The 22897-nt window shown below is 27.1% G+C and overlaps 1 protein-coding gene across 2 annotated transcripts; it reads right to left on the bottom strand.

The window, feature by feature from the left end:
• Positions 1 to 1107: 1107 nt before the first annotated feature.
• Positions 1108 to 21138, bottom strand: LOC129988245 (uncharacterized). Of its 2 annotated transcripts, XM_056096425.1 has the most exons (9): positions 20255 to 21138; positions 17269 to 17331; positions 17124 to 17186; positions 16974 to 17036; positions 11096 to 11164; positions 6235 to 7527; positions 4776 to 4823; positions 3232 to 3494; positions 1108 to 1346 (listed from the first exon to the last, which is right to left on the bottom strand). In XM_056096425.1, the coding sequence occupies exons 1-9, from the start codon at positions 20775 to 20777 to the stop codon at positions 1263 to 1265; spliced, it is 2469 nt and encodes an 822-aa protein (XP_055952400.1). In that variant the 5' UTR covers positions 20778 to 21138; the 3' UTR covers positions 1108 to 1262. The 2 variants fall into 2 exon arrangements, with proteins under 2 accessions (XP_055952400.1, XP_055952401.1); XM_056096426.1 differs by lacking the exon at positions 17124 to 17186.
• Positions 21139 to 22897: the final 1759 nt, after the last annotated feature.

Raw genomic sequence — 22897 nt, 5'->3', positions numbered from 1 at the left:
TTAGATTTAAAAAAGTTGTTTTCCCACAGATCTGCTAAAAAAATGTTATTCTTGCAAACACACACCTGCACCATTTATTAACTGTGCAAGATATTAAAATAATTGTTTATAATATTTTTATGATAACTATTCCTCATTTATCCGAATGCATTTAAAAATTAATAAATGTAGAAAAAAATTTTAAAACTTCACAAATAAAAAAACTACACAAATTCTTATTATTATATATTTAACTATATTTACTACTTATCAGATTTAAGTTTGTATTTCAAATTATTTTTATCTAACAAATAATTTTTAACTATGTTCAAGCATCACATGAATAAGCAGATATTTTATGGATAAGAATAATTAATACTTTGATAAGAAAAAAAATTCTAAATTGTTGATTTAATTTGAAATTAAAAACCCATGTGTGGTTCAGTTATGATCATTGGTCGGCAGAATTCAACCAGCTAAGCTACCACCCATGCTATTTTATCATCAATCAGCAGGGATTTACTTGTACTACGCTATGTCAAATACTTGAGTTCTTTTTGTCTTTGGTAATGGACTTCAAACATTTTAAACATATATTTAGTAATATGAATGTCATACTAAGATGAGTTCCCACACTATGCTCTTCCCTTGTTGTTTACAAGTTTCATTCTATAATGCCTTTCCAGAAACATTTTCCTGTATCGAAATTAACAGATTTTAGACTTTTGTTGAGATAAAGTAAAAGATTTAAAAAATATCCAATATTCTAAAAAGAAATGAAAATAAATAAAATTATAATAGAAATTTTTTTTAAAAAAATCACTACCTGGAAAGCTATTTTAAGATGAATGTATTATTAAGTGTAAAAAATATCAAGAGACAAATTTTATGTTTATACATTATGGAGATGTCTTATATGTTTAAGCACACAGATATAATTTTATAATATCATTCCTAATTTTTGTTTGCAATTATGCAAAAATCTCAAAATATCTTAGATGAAGGAGATCTTAATGAAAATGATAAATAAATTAAAAATAATATTTTTATAAAAAATGAAATCATAACCATGAAAAATTAACAGATGTTAATCAATAAAATAACTCATACACAATTAATAACAAAACATTTAATGGATTGTTCATTTTATTGTTTATCAACAAGGTAATAAATAGTATCTAGATTGAATCACTAACAGTATTTTTTCCCTAACAAATAAACAAAGTATTGAAATACAAGAACAAACTGTTTTATTTACAAATGAAAATTTATTGAATGAAGTATTATTTAGTTTCCAGTTTCTTGTATCCAATTCTATGAGATCTTCGATTTCTTTCATGACGTCCTTCCACAATCAATGCAATTATCTGTTGAATAAATTTAATTCATATATTATACAATTAAGTTTTTTTAACAAAAAGATTTTAAATACACACAGTAAAATGAATGCATAATATTCCAGATTCATATTCTAAATGAATAATATTAAAAACAAATTTTTTATGATTAGGAAGTAAAAAAAGTAAGAAAGTTTTATTGGTCTACTTCATATTCTCAAACTAATTTAAAAACAAGAATTATTATTTAATCACTTCATTTTATTTTAAAATAAATGTAAAATGCATTCAATCAGATTTAGCCAACTTAAACACCATCAGGCAAAGAAATAAATTGGCACTCTAATTTTTTTTTTTTTTTTTAAATTACAATAGAAAATCAAGAGAATTATTACTTACAAATACTTATATTAGGAATTTTTTTAATTGAAAATTTATACTCAAGATAATATATACTAAATATTTTTATTTATACTAAAAGTAAGAAAAGGAAATGCAATGTTATATGCTTTTTTATTTTTGGCTATAGCATCAAGCGAAAAAGTAATCAAATGTAGGGTACAATGTAACATTACAGAGCAACAGTGAAGTCTATTTAAATGACTTTTATTAAAATTCATTTGATAGAAATATCTAATAGCTATTTTGTGCTATCCAGCGATTTCTTAAAGAAGCTTAAAATAAAAAAAAAGTAAAAAATCCTTTGATATGTAACTACTGAATATATTTAAATGCAGAGAAATCTAAAGACTACAGTTTTCATATGTTCTCCAGATACTAAGTCTATTTATCTTTCTTCCTTTGATCTAATTCTTATGCTCAAATATCTGAACCAAACTGTAAACAGATATTAATAAAAGAAATGAAAATATTGTAGAAAAATATTGCAAATATCTCATAAAAAATATATAAACATATATAGAGAAAGTTTTTGGAAAAATCAATCATTTTAATTCTATTTTCATTTATATTTCTAATCAAAAACATTTAAATAAAAGTGCAGGGTTATTAAAAGTAATAAAATTTGATGATTTGAATTGTGTCAAATGCTAAATTGCTCTCCACTCATTTCAATTTGTAATACTGTATCCTATACGACAGCTTACACATTTTTTTATGACTATGTATATGACTTAAGATAATTCATTTTAACTCAAAAGAACCACGAAAACATTATTTTAAATACACACAAATAGAGATTTAATTACAGAAAGGTAACTAATGATTCCAATTTTTCTAAAACATATGGACATCTGGAAAAGAATTAACAAGACTTTAAATAAATTGTTAATGCTGCTATCACTTTAAAATAAAATTCACTGTAACACTATACTTCATACAATATTATGCCTCAATTTTTCATAATTCTATAAGTTTTTAAATCTTCTATAGCATAATATAAATGCAAGTACCATATCAAAAAAAAAAAAAAAAAAAAAAAAATCTACATGCCTATTCTGAATTCCATTGAGTATGCAAGATAATATTTTTTGATGCGATCAAATTGAATAATTAATAATTAAATAAAATAATTAAAGATTAAATTATAAAAATCAAATTAGACTAATAAAATTCACTATAATATTTTAAAACATTCATGATTTAATTTTTTTACTTATAAATGCAGCTCCATTTCAAAGATATGAAATACTAGATATTTTTGGAGTTTTAAAGCTCTCATTAAATGCCACAAGATTTTTTATCACAAAACATAATTCTGTATTTTAATTATTCATATATTTTGCAAGAACCTTAAGGATGTGACAAACTAGTTAACATTAGAATTTAAGCATGAGAGCATTAACATTTAAGCATGAGTATTTAGATATTAGTTAATGTTATTTACAAGTAAACGATGACAAAAACATTTTTCTCAATTAATATAAGAATAATAATAATATATAATATCTCTTACCTTTTGCTTGTTATGAAATATTAAATATCCTGCCATGAGTATCAACACAATAGATAAGAAATAAAAGAAGAAGTGACTGTCTTCTTGTTCTGGAAAGGCTGCAATCATCTGAATGTCATTGGTATCCTGTCCAAATGAATTTCTGGATGGAAATTCAATTGGCCTTTCATTCTGGCTCGTGATAATTTCTTTATCAATAGTAATGGGACTTGGAACATTTGGATTAGATTCTTTGTTTTTAGAAACTTCATACAAACCACCATCTAAAATAATATATAATCATAAAACAAAGGAATCGCTGATACAAATCCAAGAGAAATGCAAAGTCACCAATTAAGTTTTAGATGAATAAACATCTTAAAATTTTCTTAGTTTTTTTCAATCACACAGTGTGCATTTATATAAAAACAATAGGCCATATAATTTTAAACAACAATTGCTATGAAGGAAATCCTGCTCAAAATAATATGTACTAAATTCTAGTAGTGTTCCAGTTACATTATTATATTTATACAAGTCCTTTGTATTATATCTTTTTGTATAATATAGTAGAAATTCTATTATACTATTTAAAGAGTACAAACTTACATATGGAACAGATCATATCATAACTGCAATCAATATTTTGCTACAAAACTGAAATTAAGGCTAGGAGAAATGATTAATAAAATAATTTTCATTAATCAAATATAAAAATAAAGTAAATAAACAATAATTACTGAAAGTACTTTTATTAAAGGAATTTATTTAGAGATTAAGAATGGGACAGACAAATTTTAAATGTTCAAATATAATATTTGCCAATATATAATTTGACTGTTTAGAGAGAGAAAATTAAATTTGGCAATGTTAATATAAAAGCAAAAAGTTTTAATTTTAACAAATTAGCATTTGATTTATATTTAGCATTGAATGTGTATGTATTGCATTGAACTATAAATCATGCATTTTTGAGAAATGATGAGAACAACATTTAATGTAAAAAAATATTGAAAATATTATTTTTGCAAATTATATGATAAAATAACAATGGACAATATATTATAGATAATTTAAAATGAACTTATTTTTGAATTAGAATTATTTTTAACAAACTGTTTCAATTGAAATTCATGATCCAGATACGATTAATTAAATATGTTTTGAAACAGCTGGATGGATTAGAGACAGTTTGTAATTTAGGAAATTTGCAGAAGATGAGACTAGTAGTTGGACAATTACATCTTTGAAAACAAAATTTTTGAGCCTAAGAAAAGACCTGTTCTCCTGGGATAAGGAGAGATTTTTAGAAAAGTACTCCGCATATGGGTTGTATTCAGATGTTGGTATTAGTCCTAGAATCTGGTTCCTTCTTTGGAAATGATAAACTGTTTAACTTTTCACAAATTAGGCATAATAGAGTAAACATTTGAGTCATTACTTTTTTAGTTACACAATTAACAGTATAAAGGTGGATTTCCAAACTGTTAAACAGAAAATGAAAATTTCATCCTCTGATAAAAAGCACAACTTTCCAGTATAATAACAATGGAAGTTTTACTTACCATATTCTGGTCTGGAATATTCTTCATCTTCAGTGTTTTCCAAATCTTCTATAGTGATAATGTCACATAAGAATAAATTTTTATCAATGCTCATAAATAATAAAAAATATAAAAATTTGTTCAATTGTCAATAATGAATGGGGAAGTAAAGTGAACCAACAAATATTTTGGTCATACTGTATCTTCATTTTTAAATTATTTTATTTCAGAATAAAAGAAAAACATTTAAATTTTATATTTTAAAATTTTCCAGTCCATGTAACAACTTTAAAATATAAATAAATAAGTACAAGTAAACAAATATTTTTACATTTTTAGAAAAGCTTATAACACGGATTTATACTAAATATTTCCCATACTATACTATAATTCTATTCTATGTACTATACTATAATTCCAATTCTATACATAATTTGAAACTATTTTATGAAATATACTAATAAAAACTGTCTACTGTTCAAGATCACAAAATTATATATTCTCAATTTTGTTTCAAAGTTTATTTATTTTTGAAATTTAAAAACAGCCTTTAAGTATTTGGTAAGTAAGTATCAAACATTTATGCTATGGGAAATTTAATAGAAAATATTGAATACATATTAAAGACTAAAATGGGAGTATTTGGTCAGAAATACATTGAAGTAGCATAACTAAAGATGAAACATTGCTTACAAGTACATTTAACACCATGGTTAGTAAAAAATTTGATGACAAGTGATAACAGAATAATATCCAAAAAAAATTTTAATATTGAAAATTCATTAAATCTCAAAAGGTTTAATCATAAATAGTATCTTTCTCACCAACCAAATTGTGACATCCTTTTCTTTTTATCAAAATTTTAAAAATAAAATAAATATTATTCACAAAGGAAAAACACTAAATTCTGTTTATATATATATGCATGTAAACATATTTTAGCAGATGTGTGGTTGAGAAGAAACTTTTGAAATTTTGACATATTTTACCACAAGAATCATTATGTACAAAGAAAAAGCAATAGGAAACGTATCAGCCTGCATCACAATACAAGAGCAAGAGAGATGGAAATTTCTCCCTTCAGTGATTTTACTATGAGATTCTGATAGGAATATCTTTCTATGTGCCAATTTAAGCAAGGGAATCTTAAGTATCTTTAATAGAACATTGTAAGTATTGCAAACTTTTATTCCTTCGCTCAGAGCAAAAGAAAGTGAATAGTTATCAGTTTTCTAGAGGTTCAGTTATGAAGAATTAAATGAAAAAGTGGTAACTGTATCAAGAAATAAGACAACATTTTCAATGAAGTTAACATGGACTAATTTAAGATAAAAATTAAGAAATTAATTAGGATTTTAAAATGTTATTTTACATACATAAAGTGCTTCTCTTTAAGTGTTATTATCAACATAAGGATATGTATAACACTGAAAGTTCTAATATAATTGAGATTTTAACTGTAATGGTATTGAATAATTACCAAAATGATCTGCTTCTTCATCAGCTGGTTGACGAAGGTCACTACCTCCTTCCATTTTTTCAAGAGCCACTGTACTTTTAGTTAAAGTTTCAGTCAGACTATTTGGTGGAACACTTTTGCTGTCAGGATTTATAACTGTAGCTTTAGATTTCTGACCATTTTCAGGATGCTTCTCATCAGCAGCTATTGCTGTTCCTGTAGATGATGGGATTGCATTATCAGTTTCTTCAGTTTGTTGTGCAACTTTTGTCTTCTGTTGATCTTTTAATGTATTCTTAGTTCCATCATCAGTAATCAAGCCAGGAGCATATTTGTCTGTATTAATGTGATCTTGAACTTCCACCTTCTTCAAACCAGAATTAATTTGAGTTTGATCTGTTTTAGATCCATTTCTAGCAATACCAGTTTTATTTTGAATAGCCACATGCACAAGTTTTTGCTGAGTTGTATCTTTAATAGTTTGACGGTCAGTAGAGGGAACGCCCGTTTCTTCAGCGAATTTATCAGCACCACTGGAAGTACTTTGAAATTTATTTTGAGCAAGGGTATTCACAACGTCAGATGCAATTTGTCCATCATTGTGCAAACTAGTAGCAGCATTATTTGGCTTTTTTTCATTTCCTGATTCATGAGGAAGTTCATTATTCTTAAAGAACTTAGAATTCTGATCTTTTTGAGCTGTTTGATCAAGAATTTCTGTATTAGGAACATTTCCATCATTTAATGAAACATTTTCTTTGGCAAGAACATTAGAATTGTCTTGTGGATGTTCCTTAATGTTAGTGTCCTTATGAACTATATTGACATTAATATCTTGAGATTCTTCATCAATGGCAACATTAGTAGCAGGACCCTGAGAAAGTACATTTCCAGTATTAACTTCATCCTGCTGTGCAACAAGCATGTTAACAACATTGCTTTGAACTTGTTTATTTATATCCTGGACATCAGATCCAACCTTTGTTGTTTCACTCATTGGCTCGGTTTCAGCATCTGAATTGGAAGTTTGTACAACTGATATCTGGTGAAAAAGAGTATTGGATGTTTTAAAATTATTGGTGGATTTAGATGCACCATCTGGAATTTCAGCCTTAGGAAGAGTTTGATTTCCTAAGATTACTTCTTTATCTTTTGAAACAAGTTTTTCTTGTTTCCCATTTTTATCAGAGATAACTTTCACACCAAGTTTTTGTTCAGGATTATCTTCTAAAATGTGGGGTTCAGATACTCCAATCACTCCATTAGACTCAATAACTCCATTCACATCTTTTGCTTCTTTAGTACTCTTTTTTCCTAAAACAAAAAATTAAATAATATAATACTATAATATAATGTAGTCATAAAATTTTAATTAAATACATTAAAGAAATATACATATAAAAATAAGTTTTTTTAAAAACCATTAAAGTGTTATTTTATAAATAAAATAAAATTACGATTTCACAATTTTTCAAACTAACAATTAGAAAAAAATAAAATACTCAAAATAATCAATATTTTGAACATTCAGATTTTAAACTAGAGGGAAATGTTAGAATAATCACTTTAAAAAAATTGAAAAAGTTAATGGAATTAGAATATTGCACACAAACATTTTACTTAAATTCTTAAAATGTCTCAAAAAAGATTATCAATTTTTAAAAATTTCTCAAAATTCAATAAATTATATCAAAAATGAAAAAAAAAAATGTAGCACAGCAATTGTTTATTTTTCTTGATGGTGCATAAATCCCCCCCCCTACAATAATTCCAAATGACACTATCGGTGAACATGTATGAAAAAAAATCTAAAATAAAACAAAATAATATTTATACAATAAATTTAAAAATTCAAGCTTCAAAACTCATTGGTCACAATTACTACTACTTATGTGTAAAAATTTTATGTAATACATTTGTCTGGACACTGCAGATATGTTCACACACTAATACTTCATTTTATAAATATAGATATTACAAAGTTACACAAATGTATTATTTAACATTTTATATCAGCATTTATAAAAAAAAAGATTCCAATATTTCATTTACTATTTTTTTAAATTCATATTCATGCAATATCCCTTCTCCTTCCAAAGCAATGTTCGTAGTTTAAGTTTGCCATGATTTCTGCTTTATTACAACAGTTTGAGAATGCTCCTGTGGTCTATAAATCATTACAGTCTCTAAGATCATAAGTATATGCAATTACATAATTAATTTTTTTCAAAGAAAAATGGAAGCAAAACTTGATTTCTTTTTTAGTTGTGCTCTCACATCTGCCCAAAAACACACATTTCTAATCTTGAACAAAAAAAACTGTTCATGTAAGTTTTGAAAGTAATTTTAATAGGTTTAATATAGAAAATTCCTAATCAAGCAAATAAAATAAATGAATTCTCTATTCTTAAATTTAGAATTCAACAGCTTGCATTAATATTCAACTTTTGATATAAAATCTTTTTATATAACAATTTTATTCTATATAGCAGTTATGAATAGGATTTTATTGGGATAAAAAATCATATTATAATCAAGTTACAAGTCATTAAGCCTGGCCAATATATGTAATCTTTTTAAATTACACTTAATCTCGCATCATACTACAATGCTTCATCATTTCCGATTTGTCAAGATGTGTAATAGAATCTAAAATTAACCCGACAGAGCTGATCTGCTACATGAACACGAATTAACATTAAATATATAATGCATGAACTGAATTTTTTTAAAAGAAACTTTTAATCATATTTGAGTATAACTCATTTGTGATGAATAAATGCTGAAATTTAAACAAGCAATATATAAGTTCGAAATTCCACAGCTGAAAACATTTTGATAGAAATGCAAATCTAAAACATAATAAGATAAACAATAGTTTGACTTCTAAAATTGATGTTTTCTTACTTTTTGTGTTCTAAAAGAGCTCTCCCCTTTCAAAGTATTGATGAATTATTTATTGTTTTTTTTATCGTTTCTAAACAATTACTTCCCTTTTTATCACATAATTTAATGTTTGATGGCATGGTATTGTTCTGAAAGTTTGAACTTTTGATTCTTCTTCCAGTACATTAAATTTTTAAATTAACCTATAAGCAAAATTCCTCTAAAACATTAACACATTTTCGAAAAATATTAGATAGTGTATACACAATTCTGTGATTGAATTATTCTATTCTATCTTAATGACCATGTTTTAATACATCAGGCACATTAATAGTTTAACATTTATAACGACTCTTTTTACATTAAAATTGAAATTTTTAATAATTCATGTTCATGCCAAATACAGAACAACAATTTTATATTCAAATCCATTACGCATCTTATGAGCAATAAAAAAAAACCTTAAATAAAACAATAAATGATCACATGTATTTACATTATTGCTTATGAAATGCATAATTTCATCATACAAATTGACTCCATTACAGAAGGACACAATGAATAAAGTGAAGATTTTAAACAGTATAAGCTGAAAGCCTATCATAATATTAAGTTCAAAACTGCTTTGCTGAGGAAATATCGAAGACCAAGCTACACACAAAACTTTTAAAACTAAATAAAAATAACAAGCATTATTACTAGTTAACAAACTGGTTGCCCCAAACAGCTTGTTTAAAATATAAGCAAAAAATGCTGAATGAGGCAGCCAGAAAATTTGTCTACCACAAACTTTCAAAATGATAAGGACAAGAAAATATTCAGAATCTAACAAAAATTTTAAAATATACAAAAATACAAATTTTTTTTAAACACTTTATTTAAAAAGAAATGTGCGAGAGAGAAAAAAGACAAGTTTTAAAGCAATAGAATATTTTACAAATATAAGAATAAGTACAATATAATATAAAAACTCTACATATTAAATGGAATGAAAAAAAAAATCCTTTTAGCAAAAAAAAAAAAAAAAAAAAAGTAAGCACCTTATTTATACATAAAATATACCTTCATGAACAAAATTATATTTAAAATAAGATAGAACTATGAAAATAAGCTTACTTATAGAAAATTGGCCATGCATAATAATTTCTGAATCAAGAAATTTTATATAAAAAAAACAATGAAAAATAGTAAAATAAGTCAACTGAAAATGTATGCAATATTAATAATTTAATATAAAACAGCCCTTCATATGCTTTGATATCATAACTTGAGGTCCTGAAATGCATATATCATGATATCTAACTCCTTCAAAAAAAAAAGTGTGAAAATTCAAAATGGATGTAAATTTATAAGATTAATATTTCAGTAAGAAATTAACAGAATAAATAAGAGAATAAAAACAGTAATTAGTAATAATAATACAAATTTTGAATTATCAGATTTACAATATTTTCCTATAATGCTCTCTACGGACAGCAGTTTTAGGGCTATAAATTAAGTTATGAATCCATGCAGAGCCAACATTCTAAACTTAGGCATTTGATTTTCATAACTTTTGGGAGAAATTCTTCAAATCTAGTCGTCCTAATACGGATACACCAAAATGATAACACTCGTTAGTTTTACCATAAGTAGACATTGCTTTTACAAGAGAAATTTCCTTCATCTCAGTGTAATTTCTATGCATAAAAATATAAGCTTGCACTATATATTTCTTACTACTAATATTATTTAAATAGTAGAATTCTAATAATATGTACATCTATTCATCATGAGAAATAACTGTTATACTACTTTAACAAATAAAATTATTAAAATATATATATATATATATAAATTCTTTTAAAATCAAACAATTCTTAAATATGAAATTCTTTCATGTTTTATATTAAAAAGAAGGCAAAGGAATCAGCGTGAATAAAATATCATTTGTTACTAACACAAGCAGCTTATTTTAATATTCAAGATAAATAGGACTAATAAAGAAAATACTAACCATTTTCTGAAGCAATACTAACTTGAAGAGGATTGACATCATCTACTGCATTATCTTGCCTGAAATTATCTAAATAAAAATATAAAACAATACTCAAAAATTATAATTCAATGATTAAGAAAATTGATTCAAATAATCAACAAAAATTATATATATATGTTACGGCCAAAGCCCGAAATCGGCCAGTTCACGAATACGCCAACGTTGCTGTAAACTTACCGGCCAATGCCCGATCTTTTTATAATTTGGGGCTTTGGCCGGTCAATTCGCGAAGTGGCTTGGGACGATCGGCCAAAGTAGGAAGAAAGGAATCAAGAGCACAATATTAAAAATTATTATCATCAAGAGCACACTATTATTTTACACACTATTAAAAATGAAGTATTTAAAAATGAGTACTTCTGTGTACTGCTTTTTCTTAAGTACAATTGTTTCAGAAACGAGTATAATATATAAGTGACACCTCTAAGTTAAAAATAAGCTTGTAATATACAAAAATATGATCTCGTGCTATTCTGTTCTCATATTAAAGCCATAATAGAAATTATTCAGTGAACGTGTATGCTGTAACAATGTGATAGCGTGAAGATTAGATTTACGCCCTTCAAAATGAATGCATTATATCTTGAGCAAAGGCGTTGTGTATCGTGTATGAATACAAAGGCAAATTGAGTACTCAATTTTCAACTACCTTTAAGGTGATCCTTACTCTTTTTTTGCTCCATGGACCTAATGTTAAAGATCCCAGATCACATTGTCTCCCGAAATATCACTTCAAAAAATCTGAAATTTTTTTGCAAAGGCAAATAGCAAATATAAGGGCTAATTAAACAAATATAAGGAAAAATAGTTTTGTTGTTAATATCATTTAAAGACATTTCTTTGTTGGCACCATCTGTCGAATTTCACCTACAACATGTCCTTATTTATATTTTATACATAAATGTCATATTTATTTACCACTAGTCACCTTTGGCGATCAGCCAGTTCGCAGTATTAATGATCACTAAAATTTTCAGTTAATGCAACTTGTTCTCTTAGTAGCTTTTTCTACAAAAGATTTTTGAGCTTCATATTTTGGTACTTATATGATTTAGTCATACTTTTATGTAGGCCTTAAACATTTCTGTTCATTATACTACTTATCACTTTCTCTAATGTTCTGTCAGCATCCATAAAATTTCCACTTTAATTTAAAGTGGAAATGTTAAACTGCAATCAATATAAAAGCTTTTTATACTGAAGCTAACTATGTCTTTTTTTTAAATATGAAAATTGAAATCAGAGTCATTCGGCAGTGAATTTATATGCGCACTGCAGAATAATTTATATAATATCTAAAAGAATTATTCAGCAAAAATTTCTCTGATTCATCGTAAAATTAATTTTTTACTTTCAAAAGATTTAAATGATGCAAATAAAAATATTTTATTTTATTTCAGCCAATAAATAAACTTATGAAAAAATTACGAATTTTAAATTTTACACAGTCTTTTGGTCACAAGGAATCCTATTCTGCGAAATACTCTTGACACTTCAACTTTTAAATAAATAAATAAACGCCCCTATCTTCTGCGATAAATCTGACCACTTTATGAAGTTTTTATGTATCTGTTTTAGAACAATCAACATTTTTATAATCACAGGCCAAACACTGTCTAGAAACCTAGGCAGAAGATTAGCGTATCTTCATTGAGGCAGTCGGTGAAGTAGTGAAGTAGTTTTTATAGAAGAACGATATTCAAATTTAATAAATTATTCAGTCTTAGTGAATGATTTTGTTGATTGGAGTGCAACAATTTTTATTTAAAATATTGGTGTCTCAAGAATATTTTGTTAAATATGATTCAAAGGGCAGAGGACCTATGTACAAATTTAAAATTCCGAATTCTTCGAGCATTTATTGACTAAAGTTACATTAAATATAATTATTCAGTTCCTTTAGACCATTTTGTTAACAAATGTATGCCCCGAAATTAAAACATTGGTATCATTAAAAAGATATTTTTCTGAAGTTATAACGACAAAACGCCGAAATTACACTTAATTTCTAATTAAAATTCTAATTAAAAATTAGCTTCAAGGTGCACATTTCCGATCTCCAAGTTATATATCTGGCAAACGGTTTGGACGAGAGAGAGAGAGAGAGAGCGAAATGGCCAGCCAAAGTAGAATATACAATATTAATTGCAAGTACTTCGGATTTTGGCCAAACTTCTTGACCAGTTCGCGAATTGGCCGAACTTCGGGCTTTGGCTGTAACATATATATATTATGGATCAAATTATTATTTCATTTAAAAAAATTTTATAAAAGTTACCATTACTAATATCAATGGATCTAACAAAACTATCATAGGGAAAACGTAATTTAAATTATATGGTGGTGATTTCTGTATAATTTAAATCTATTAACAGACAGTTCAGTTAATTTTCAATATGTATTCAAATTTGTTATTAAAAAATTATTAGATTTTATATATATTATTATTATTATAAAACATTAAAAATTATTCTTATTAAAGAAATTTAACTAAGAAATTAGTAAATTTTAATCAGAATTTAATATTAGCTTTCTCAATTATTCTTACTATATCCCTTATTATTTATAAGGATTTAGATAAATAGCTTTAAAAAAATTTACTGAAAATCAACTAGGTGAGTGCTAATGCTCTGTAAGAAAGATAATTTGAACCAGAACTACAAAATTTGGAATATATATACTTTGATGTGCACCACAAAGAGTTTTAAAATTTTTTAATTAGAATATTAATCAAAAATTCAGATGAATTTCAGCATTTTCCCATGATAATGTCTAAAAATATTATCAGACAAAAATAAATTTTCAAAATTTTAATTTTTTTTTTTTAATTTTTCAAAATTAAAAACAAAATTTTACTGATTGTATAATGGGAATTTTTTCTGAATTTGGCAATTTTTTCTGTTTTCTTTGTTCTGTCAAATACTTAATCACATTTTCTTCTAATGGTGAAAGTTAAGGTAGAAGGATTACATTTAATATTTGCGTAGTTCACATAACAAATAATAATAATACAAATTTTTTAAAAAAAGGTAAAATGGCCTGAAGTTTAAATGTTTGAATTTAGTGAATATTTAGAAGATAATTTGCAAAATTTAGGATAGTTTAATGGATATTTACATTTAAATAATGCTATGCTATGTGATGTTATGGGGGCTATCTCCGTTAGAAAGGTTTATGTACATAATATACTGGACTGAAATAAGACAAAATAACATGGGTTGAATGTCAGACAATTTTGTCAAATCATTAAATTATATCTAAACAATTTCTCTGAAATCAGATATAACCAATATTCCTGATGAACAAACTGGTGAGCGATAAAAAAAGTGAGAGCACAGGAAAGTTACATTATTTAGAAAGCTATGTTTTTTAATAGTAGTGTGATGTCAAGGAATTAAATTTTATTAGTATACACAATGAACAGAATAGGCATCAGTCTATTAAAATTACATCTGATGCCTGTCACAGTGCGATGCTTAAAAATATTTTCTTGAAGAAATCCTAAATATTAAGGTACGCACATCAGATTTAATTGAGAGTAAAAACTATTCCAGACAAATCAGCTGGTTGCCAAAAACAGCTAGTCATATATATGCATGGATAAAGATATTACTCCTAAATATTAATAACTTAAAAATGAAATCTATCAATCCGATTTCATTTTGAGTGAAAAGTTCTACATATGATTATCGAATCACACAAAGTTGCACATTGCTGGCAGACAATGTGTAACTTTGTCAGACAGTATTCCCTCTTAATCAACTTTGTAGACAGGATTCAATCTGATAAATTCAGTATAGAATTTGATACAGATCTGTGTTTCTGATCCCATCTCAGGCTACATTCCAGCAATTGCTATGGCACATGCATACCTTGGAGGTCAGAAATATGCACCTGGGGTCCATTTTTTAAATTTTTAATTAGAATTTTAATTATTAATTAAAAACTAAGTTTCCTGCCAAAAAAATCTTTTCATTTCCCTACCGCCAAATGAGTAAGGCTTCAGTTTTTTTTTTCTCCCACGCTAAAGAGGATAGACTAAAGAAATTTTTGGCAGATTATTTCAAAGGATTCTGTTTATTTTTTTATGGTTTGATGCATTTAAAGTTAAACATTGTTAATTAATCAATCTTTCAGATTCATTCTGAAGTACTTTTGAATTAAAATAAAACAGAATAAAGGAAATAAATTTCTAATCTGCATAGCATTACCCCAACTGGCATAGAAAATTCACGCATGCGCATTGTGTTCTGATTGTTGATAATGGATACAGTCTTGGTTTTGAAGGCTCAATATGTTTTCGACAGATTTCAAATTCTGTTTATTTTTTTAATGTTTGATGCATTTAAAACTAAATTAAATGATTAATTATTAATTAAACATTAATTGTTAAACGATCTGTTCATGATGAATCCGACAAAATTTTGTTGAAAACTTCTTGAGATATTATATAAATTAAGAAAAATATTCTTTAGTGCCCATAAGGTTTAAATACTCAGCGACTCTGTTTTCAATACTCACATTTAAAAAAAAAATGCTTTGTTTTAGTTAAAAAATATATATTTATTACAGTTTAATCATTTCCACTTTAATTTAAAGCATAAATTCTACAGGAGCTAATAGAAAATTAGAGACATACATATTACGTTATGGCTGAAGGCCTTTATAATATTATGAGTAAATTATATGACTATTAAAATTTGAAGCTTTAAAATATTTTAATAAAGAAGCAATTAAAATGGGAGTTCTATAAAATATTTACTTATTAAAGTTTTAACGTGCATTAAGAGTGGCAAACCGGCTGGTCGCCAAAGGTGGCTAGTATTCAAATAGATGCATTTTTTAATCCCCCCTCTTCTTTTTACATAAGGGGATAAAAAGGAATTCTGGGACCTTTAACCACGAAGATTCACCCAAATTTGGATAAAAGAAAATTCACAAACAAAAATTTCAGCAAATACAATATTTTTCTTTTTTCATAATTACAACTTCAAGACAGAAAACGTTTAATATATGATAATTTATCTATTCAGCTGCTTTCGAATTTAGATGTAATTACTGATTATTTTTATACTCATTTAAATTGCAAATATTTTATTTTGAGTGAAAAACATAGCATGCAATATTAAAATCACTTATTTGATGAAGCCACCTGTGCTCCCTCGAACGTGTTTTTTTTTTTCTTTTTCTTCCCCTCACATAATCAAAGGAAATATAGAATGATATTGGGATTGTAGAAATTTTGCTAGTACTTCCTTCCAAGCATTTATTTGTAAGCATAAATGTGTAAAAAAAAATATCTGAATGCACAGAATTTCAGTTTTAAATTTCAATTTGCTAAGAAGGAGGGGACTGTACTAGAAAAACAATCTTTTTTCTAGATAACTTAAGTTCCTTTCTCAATTAAGAATACAAAAATTAAGGGGGAAGGGGGGAAGACAACTTGATTTGTAAATTTGCATGCTCCAGCACAAGGAATAAAGGGTAAATCACAATACTCATAAGGATTAAAAGTTCTCTCATATGGAAGATTTTTTTCTTTCAATAATGGGCAGATTCAGGACAAACAAATGGACAGGGAATATAAAGTAACCTTATTTATTACCTCTCCCCAACTTTTTGGTTGAATATAAAAACGGCAAAAGGTAGAATTGCCAAGGTATTTAGATTGCATTCAATTTAATTGATGAAAAAAATTAGAGCTGCTCCAATTCATGAAAATCATATAAATGTGGAATGTTTAATATTGATGCAAATTATTTTAAGATGAAATATATTTCTAACCAGTTAGTTTTAAGAAATCTAGCTATACTGGAAAAAGAAAATTTATTCTAACCATTTATGTCTCCTCCATTTTCTTGTGCATTAGGCTGTTCAGGTTCTTGGACATTTGCAACACCTAATAAAATAAAAATATTAATGGAACAGTAATACTTATTTTTAATGAAATACTTTTTGTTAATGTATTAAGAAAATTTATTCTAACCATTTATGTCTCCTTCATTTTCTTGTGCATTAGGCTGTTCAGGTTCTTGGACATTTGCAACACCTAGCAGAGTAAAATATTAATGGAACAGTAATACTTTTAGTATAATACTTATTGTTAATGTATTAAGAAAATTTATTCTAACCATTTGCGTCTCCTTCATTTTCTTGTGCATTAGGCTGTTCAGGTTCTTGGGCATTTGCAACACCTAATACAGTAAAATATTAGTAATAACTTATTATTAATGTGTATATATGGAGAAATATCAGATATTTTATAGCAGATATTTTTTTTTAATTTATAAACTTACAAGATGCTTCTAAATGAAACTTTATGATGACTATATATTAGCTAGGCAGCAATTATGACCAAACATTAATTTTAAAATGAAAGCAATTTAAATGGATGATACATAATAGAACAATGTAAAAAGAAGGATGCTGGCCACAATTAAAAATAGAAGGTCGATATATTTTGATAGTTGATTCCTCAAGTATAATGTCTGCCTTTACTCGATTCATACTTATCTAAAAATTCATTTCCATTAGTCCTTATGGTTATTTTAAAACTGAATTAATGTATTTTAAAAATTCTTTAAAAATGAATAATATTCAGCCTCATTCTTTCAAGGAAATTTTAACTATATTATATATATATATATTATATCTGTAATATTCAGAAATACAAAGTATGTACTGATAAGACAGAAAACAAATTAAGTAAATGGCAAGATCATGTCAGATGTACGAGTATTGAAGCATCTTTCCTTGTTTGGAAGGATATTAAAATAATGGATTCAAGTAACATAAAAACAAATCAGACAGATAACTTCAATTTGATTTATGGTGCTACCTTTTTTAAAATTTTAGAGCAAATAAAAGTTAAGTTTTTAAGTTAAGCAGAACAGCTTAAACTTTTTTCATTCTAAACATTTCATTAAAATTTGCTAAAATACCATTTAATTTAACATTTCATTTATCAACTCATTTGTAGTGATATGACAGACAGAAATAACTAAACTTAATCTATAATCTTACATTTTATACAGTTTTCCTACTCTATTCTCATTGATGAGATACTTTGTTCTAACAAATTGCTTATCTTATGTTATTACTACAAAATAAAATTATTTATAAATGATGAGTATATATACAATCATTGTATCTACATCTGGTTTATGCTATCTAGCAAACTAGATCAGATCTTTTTTGAAATCACTGGTTCCATTCCCATGAGTTTCACTGGCAATTAGGATTTGTGCAAGTAATAATAACTGCACAATTTTTATCTTCACTTAACTTATATCTAAGAATTCATTTCAAAATTTAAAATGACTAAAAACGAAGAAAATCCAATCATGGACGTGAGGAAATTGTTTTAGGAGTCAGTCCTTCAGAAGGAAAAAAACAAAAACAAACAGCAGAATGTCTATCTTAAGCCCTCTCCTCATTGCTGTTCATTGTTTCACAGCTTCAAGAGTAAATTTCTTAATTATTTTGCTACAAAACACATGAGTTGATAATCTTCAATGACTCAAGGTCTTTATATTTGTATATTGGAAATTCTTTTGACATCTTAAACTCAAAATAATATTCCCAAAATAAAATCATGTTCTAACATGGAATATACATATAAGATTAGGTTTAAAGCAATTTATACACTTAAGGAAACTTATATCTAAGAATTCATCAGCACACAGATAATACAGTATTTAATACAAAATACAATGGAACTGGATTCATTACAAGAAATGTCATTAAATTTATTAACATTATTTACAATATTGGTAAGAAATTGATAGTACAAACTTTATCAAAAAAAAAAAAAAAGTCAGCTTAAGATTCAAACTTGATATATTTTCAGATATCACAAAATTGAATATTTCAAAAGACTTCCCTGAAAATAAAGATACATACCAAACTAATAGAAGAAGAAATTATTTAAATTCTTGTGTTGAATCTTGTAGGTCAATTTTTAATGTTGTGCTTGATATTGCAATAATACAAATGGATGAAAGATTTAAAAATAAAACCAAAAACTATTTCCAATTTTAAAGTAATTACTGATATAAAAACAATAGAAAAAAAAACAGGCAATGGAAAATATCAAAAAATTACATGGAAACCATGAACTTTCTTTCTGCCTTGGTGAGAATCTGGTATTTGATTCTCCTGTTTTATCTTATATTGAAATAATATACCCAAATGTGCTAATAATACTCAACTTATTTGTGTTACTTTAATAAATTACCATAGAAAATGTAAAACAAACTTTTAATGAATAAAAAATATTTCCAATCAAGCACTGGAGGCACATGGCAATTGGAGAAAAGGGCATATTAAGAATTTTCAAAATATGACAGACATACTAGCAAACAAAAAGAAAAAATACATATTTGAATAAAAATATATTTCCAGAAATAAGATTAATATACATTCTGTACACTGCTTACTAAATCGAGATTGAACAGCTTTTATTTTTTGAAAAAATATCCCCCCCCCTCCCTTTTTTTGTATCAAAGCCAAAAGAAAAGAATTCACTAATACAGCAAGTAACCCATGATAGGAATTAGGATGCACATTTCTATCAGAACAAAATACATATTAAAATTTTATCAAATTCTTTTAATTTGTTCCGATTTTATGAATCTAATAGCATTTTATTTCTAAAATCTATAACAACTGAAGATAATAGTTGCTAAAAAATTAAGAGCAATTAAATTACAGATAAATGACCCAAATTTGTGTAAATAAACTTCTCAATCCTGTAGGAAAAGTGCTGAGCAAATACTCATAATTGGTGTTAAAAACTAAAATTTTCAGATTAAATTTCTATCTAAGACAGCAACTTCAAATTGAAGATTATTTAACTATGCAAAATAACATAACCCATAACTCCCTTCATATATTTCAGAAATAAATTTAACAGTAACTTGCATTTTACACCATTCAATAAATTTTATAAGGAGGATGATAATATTTTTTAATAACACATTAATGGTAATAATTTACTATCTGCTTTGAACTACACTGTTCATGAACTTGTGAAAGTGATCATATGACAAAGATACCTACGTTTCATAGCACTGTTAAGACGAAAAGGAATAAATAAATGATTTTCATACTACTCACTAGCAATAAGTTTCTGAACTTCAAAACTCCACAGAAGGACTTGGCATGCTTTTTCAAATTCACTGTCGCACATAATATCACAAAGGAAACCATCTGTAAGCCTTTTCAACAGACTCTTGTCATCTTCTGGTATTGAATCCTTTTTTGCATTAATGTCCTTGCAAACGTTTTCCGACAGTTTCACATTGATGTCTGGCAGTGCAATTTTTGTTGGACAGGATATGCTTCTTATATTGTCGAAAATTTCTTTGCACAAAACAACCGCTTCTTTATTACGTTTGGCTAATTCTGTCATTTGACATATTTCCAAATAGGTCGATAAATATTCGAAATTGTTTACTTTAGTTGTATCAAAGGGAAGTTGAACTTGACTTGGTACAGAACATTTGTTGCGATTTAATTCTGCGATAAATTGCATATACGCATTTTCTGTAACGGGCGCAGAAGTACAGAAGTGGATAAATAAAATTAGAAAAACTGTTTTTAAAAAGTCTGAGCATTTGGCATAAGCTGATTTAGACATGGTTTTAATTAAATCCGGAACTTCTTCACTTTTTCTAGAGACTAAACAGACGAAGTTTACACACCATTATCTACTGAATGTTTGAAAACGCAAGTAAATATTAATCATGCTACAGATAGATTGCGTCAAGAAAGGTAATTTCCTAAGGTCGACTATGCAATAAGAAGAAAAAAAAGCTAGTGAGTAAGAAAGCTCATTATTCGCACATATTCACTGTTTACTAGTTAGTAAGCCTATGAAAATGGGGGAGAGAGAAGGGAAATGCTGAAAGATTTCATCTGCTGTATGGTTGCTTGCATGAATTAAGATATCGCCAATAACCGGTACATCAATCGCCAAGTTCATTCATCTGTTTATTGGATATTGCGCTTGGTGCTTGGTTGTTTCAGAACTGCTTAGCTGAGAAGTCTAGAGTTTACGCATTCAATCTCGTTTTCTGCAATGAAATTTTTTGAATTTGTTCATAATATAAATTTAAATTTTCAGCATGTTTTCAAAAATGTGTATTTTGTTGTTAATGATTCCAGTTTATTCGTTTCTGTGTTAATAACTACAGAGAAATGTAATATTGCTGACAAACCCTCTTAATGTGTGTTTTTTTTTTAATTAAGCTTGTTAAAAACGGTATTATTTGTCAACGTTTGATCAATCTTCTATTTTTGAGAAAAAAGTGAAGTTGCGTTTAAGATTACTTTACGGTGTTTTTTTTTTTTTTTTTTTTTTTTGCATTTTACTTTCAAGTTTTGAGGGGGGGGTCCCTTCTCATATTTCTACTCTGCTTAGATCAATTTGTCCGAGGTAAGATTGATCCTTTATATTCTGCGGATATTTTTTTTTTCATTGCAAGCTGAGTCGCACATTTGTGTCAGTGCAAGACTTTAGTGATGAATCCTTTCAACTGAATTCTGAATCTTTCCCCTTGAACACTATGTCTCAAATTACTGATATTTTTTTTAATGAAAAACCTGCCAAGAACCTTGTGCTAAATTTAAGTCAGAAACATTACGAGGAAATTGACGTTATTTTTTCTAATGCGAATGCTCTTTCTCAAATACCACGCACACACTCCATTCTGATGCAAACTTTCATAAAGCCAAATATCGACAGGCACTCAAATATCACGAACATGAGATTTACCCGGCAAGGGAAACTAATTTTTACTACAAAGAATCCGGGATGAACAAAACAACTTCTTAGCTTAGAACAGATTAACGATACTAAGGTTACTTCAAATGTTATTTGGGAAGGAGTTACTTCTAGTTTCTGCTTATTGATATTCTCACATGTGTTCCACTCAAAGAAGTTAAAGGCAAACTGCGAAAGTTTAATGATATTGAAATCAGAGAGATGAGACGTTTTTTGTCAAACAAAATTCGATAAGCAAACTTCCCCAATTCTCGTAACAATTATGGGTACTTCCCTTCCAGATTCAGTTAAACTTTGGCTCACAATCCAGAAAATTCGACCTTTTTTATCGATCGGCCTAGACAGTGTTCAAAATGTTACAGTTTCCTACACTCATCTAGGATATGCTCAAAAGACCAAGTTTGCCAATTATGTGGAATGTCGGAAATTGTTAAAACCCAGTTGAATGCATTACTTATCAAGGTTCTCATGCAGCAACATCTAAAGCATTTCCCTTGTACGCCAAAGAACAACAAATTTTGGATCTAAAATGTCGTAACCATCTCACTACGGGGGAAGCACGATGCATATTTAATGCATCATCTAATGCAACTTATGCGACTGCTACTAGATCGAACCACGACCTTAGTGTATTACGAAGGTCGTGATCGAACACGGAACCCATAGACTTTGAAAAATATTTAAAAGTAAAAATGGAATCCATCATCCAAAACATCAACAAAAAGATGGAGCAACATTTCAATGCACTATTGGAAATATTTCAAAAGACGGTCGAGTCTATGGTGCAACAGTTAATTCATGTGATTGACAAAGGTGAAAAAATTAAATCTCCATCTAGGAAGAAAAAAAGCTTTACTTAATGCTTCGAAAAAGTTCGCTAGTTCTACTAGTCAACCCATGCAATGGGATGCTGGTGACCCTGCTGGAACTTCGGATTAATAATCTTTTTTTTCTTTTTTTTTTTTGTTGTTGTT

Source organism: Argiope bruennichi, chromosome 10, assembly GCF_947563725.1.
Source record: "Argiope bruennichi chromosome 10, qqArgBrue1.1, whole genome shotgun sequence".
Classification (NCBI taxonomy): domain Eukaryota; kingdom Metazoa; phylum Arthropoda; class Arachnida; order Araneae; family Araneidae; genus Argiope; species Argiope bruennichi.
The sequence above is the reverse complement of the archived record's forward strand: the minus strand, read 5'-3'. Positions and strand labels throughout refer to the sequence as shown.

Bases quoted from the DNA above. Each gene is read 5' to 3' on its own strand.
- LOC129988245 (XM_056096425.1), bottom strand. From the start codon at position 20,777: ATGTCTAAATCAGCTTATGCCAAATGCTCAGACTTTTTAAAAACAGTT. The intron at 7,528-11,095 runs GTTAGTATTTTC...TTTTTGTTTTAG, and splicing joins TAGTATTGCTTCAGAAAATG to GAAAAAAGAGTACTAAAGAA. The intron at 1,347-3,231 runs GTAAGAGATATT...TTTATTCAACAG, and splicing joins TATTTCATAACAAGCAAAAG to ATAATTGCATTGATTGTGGA.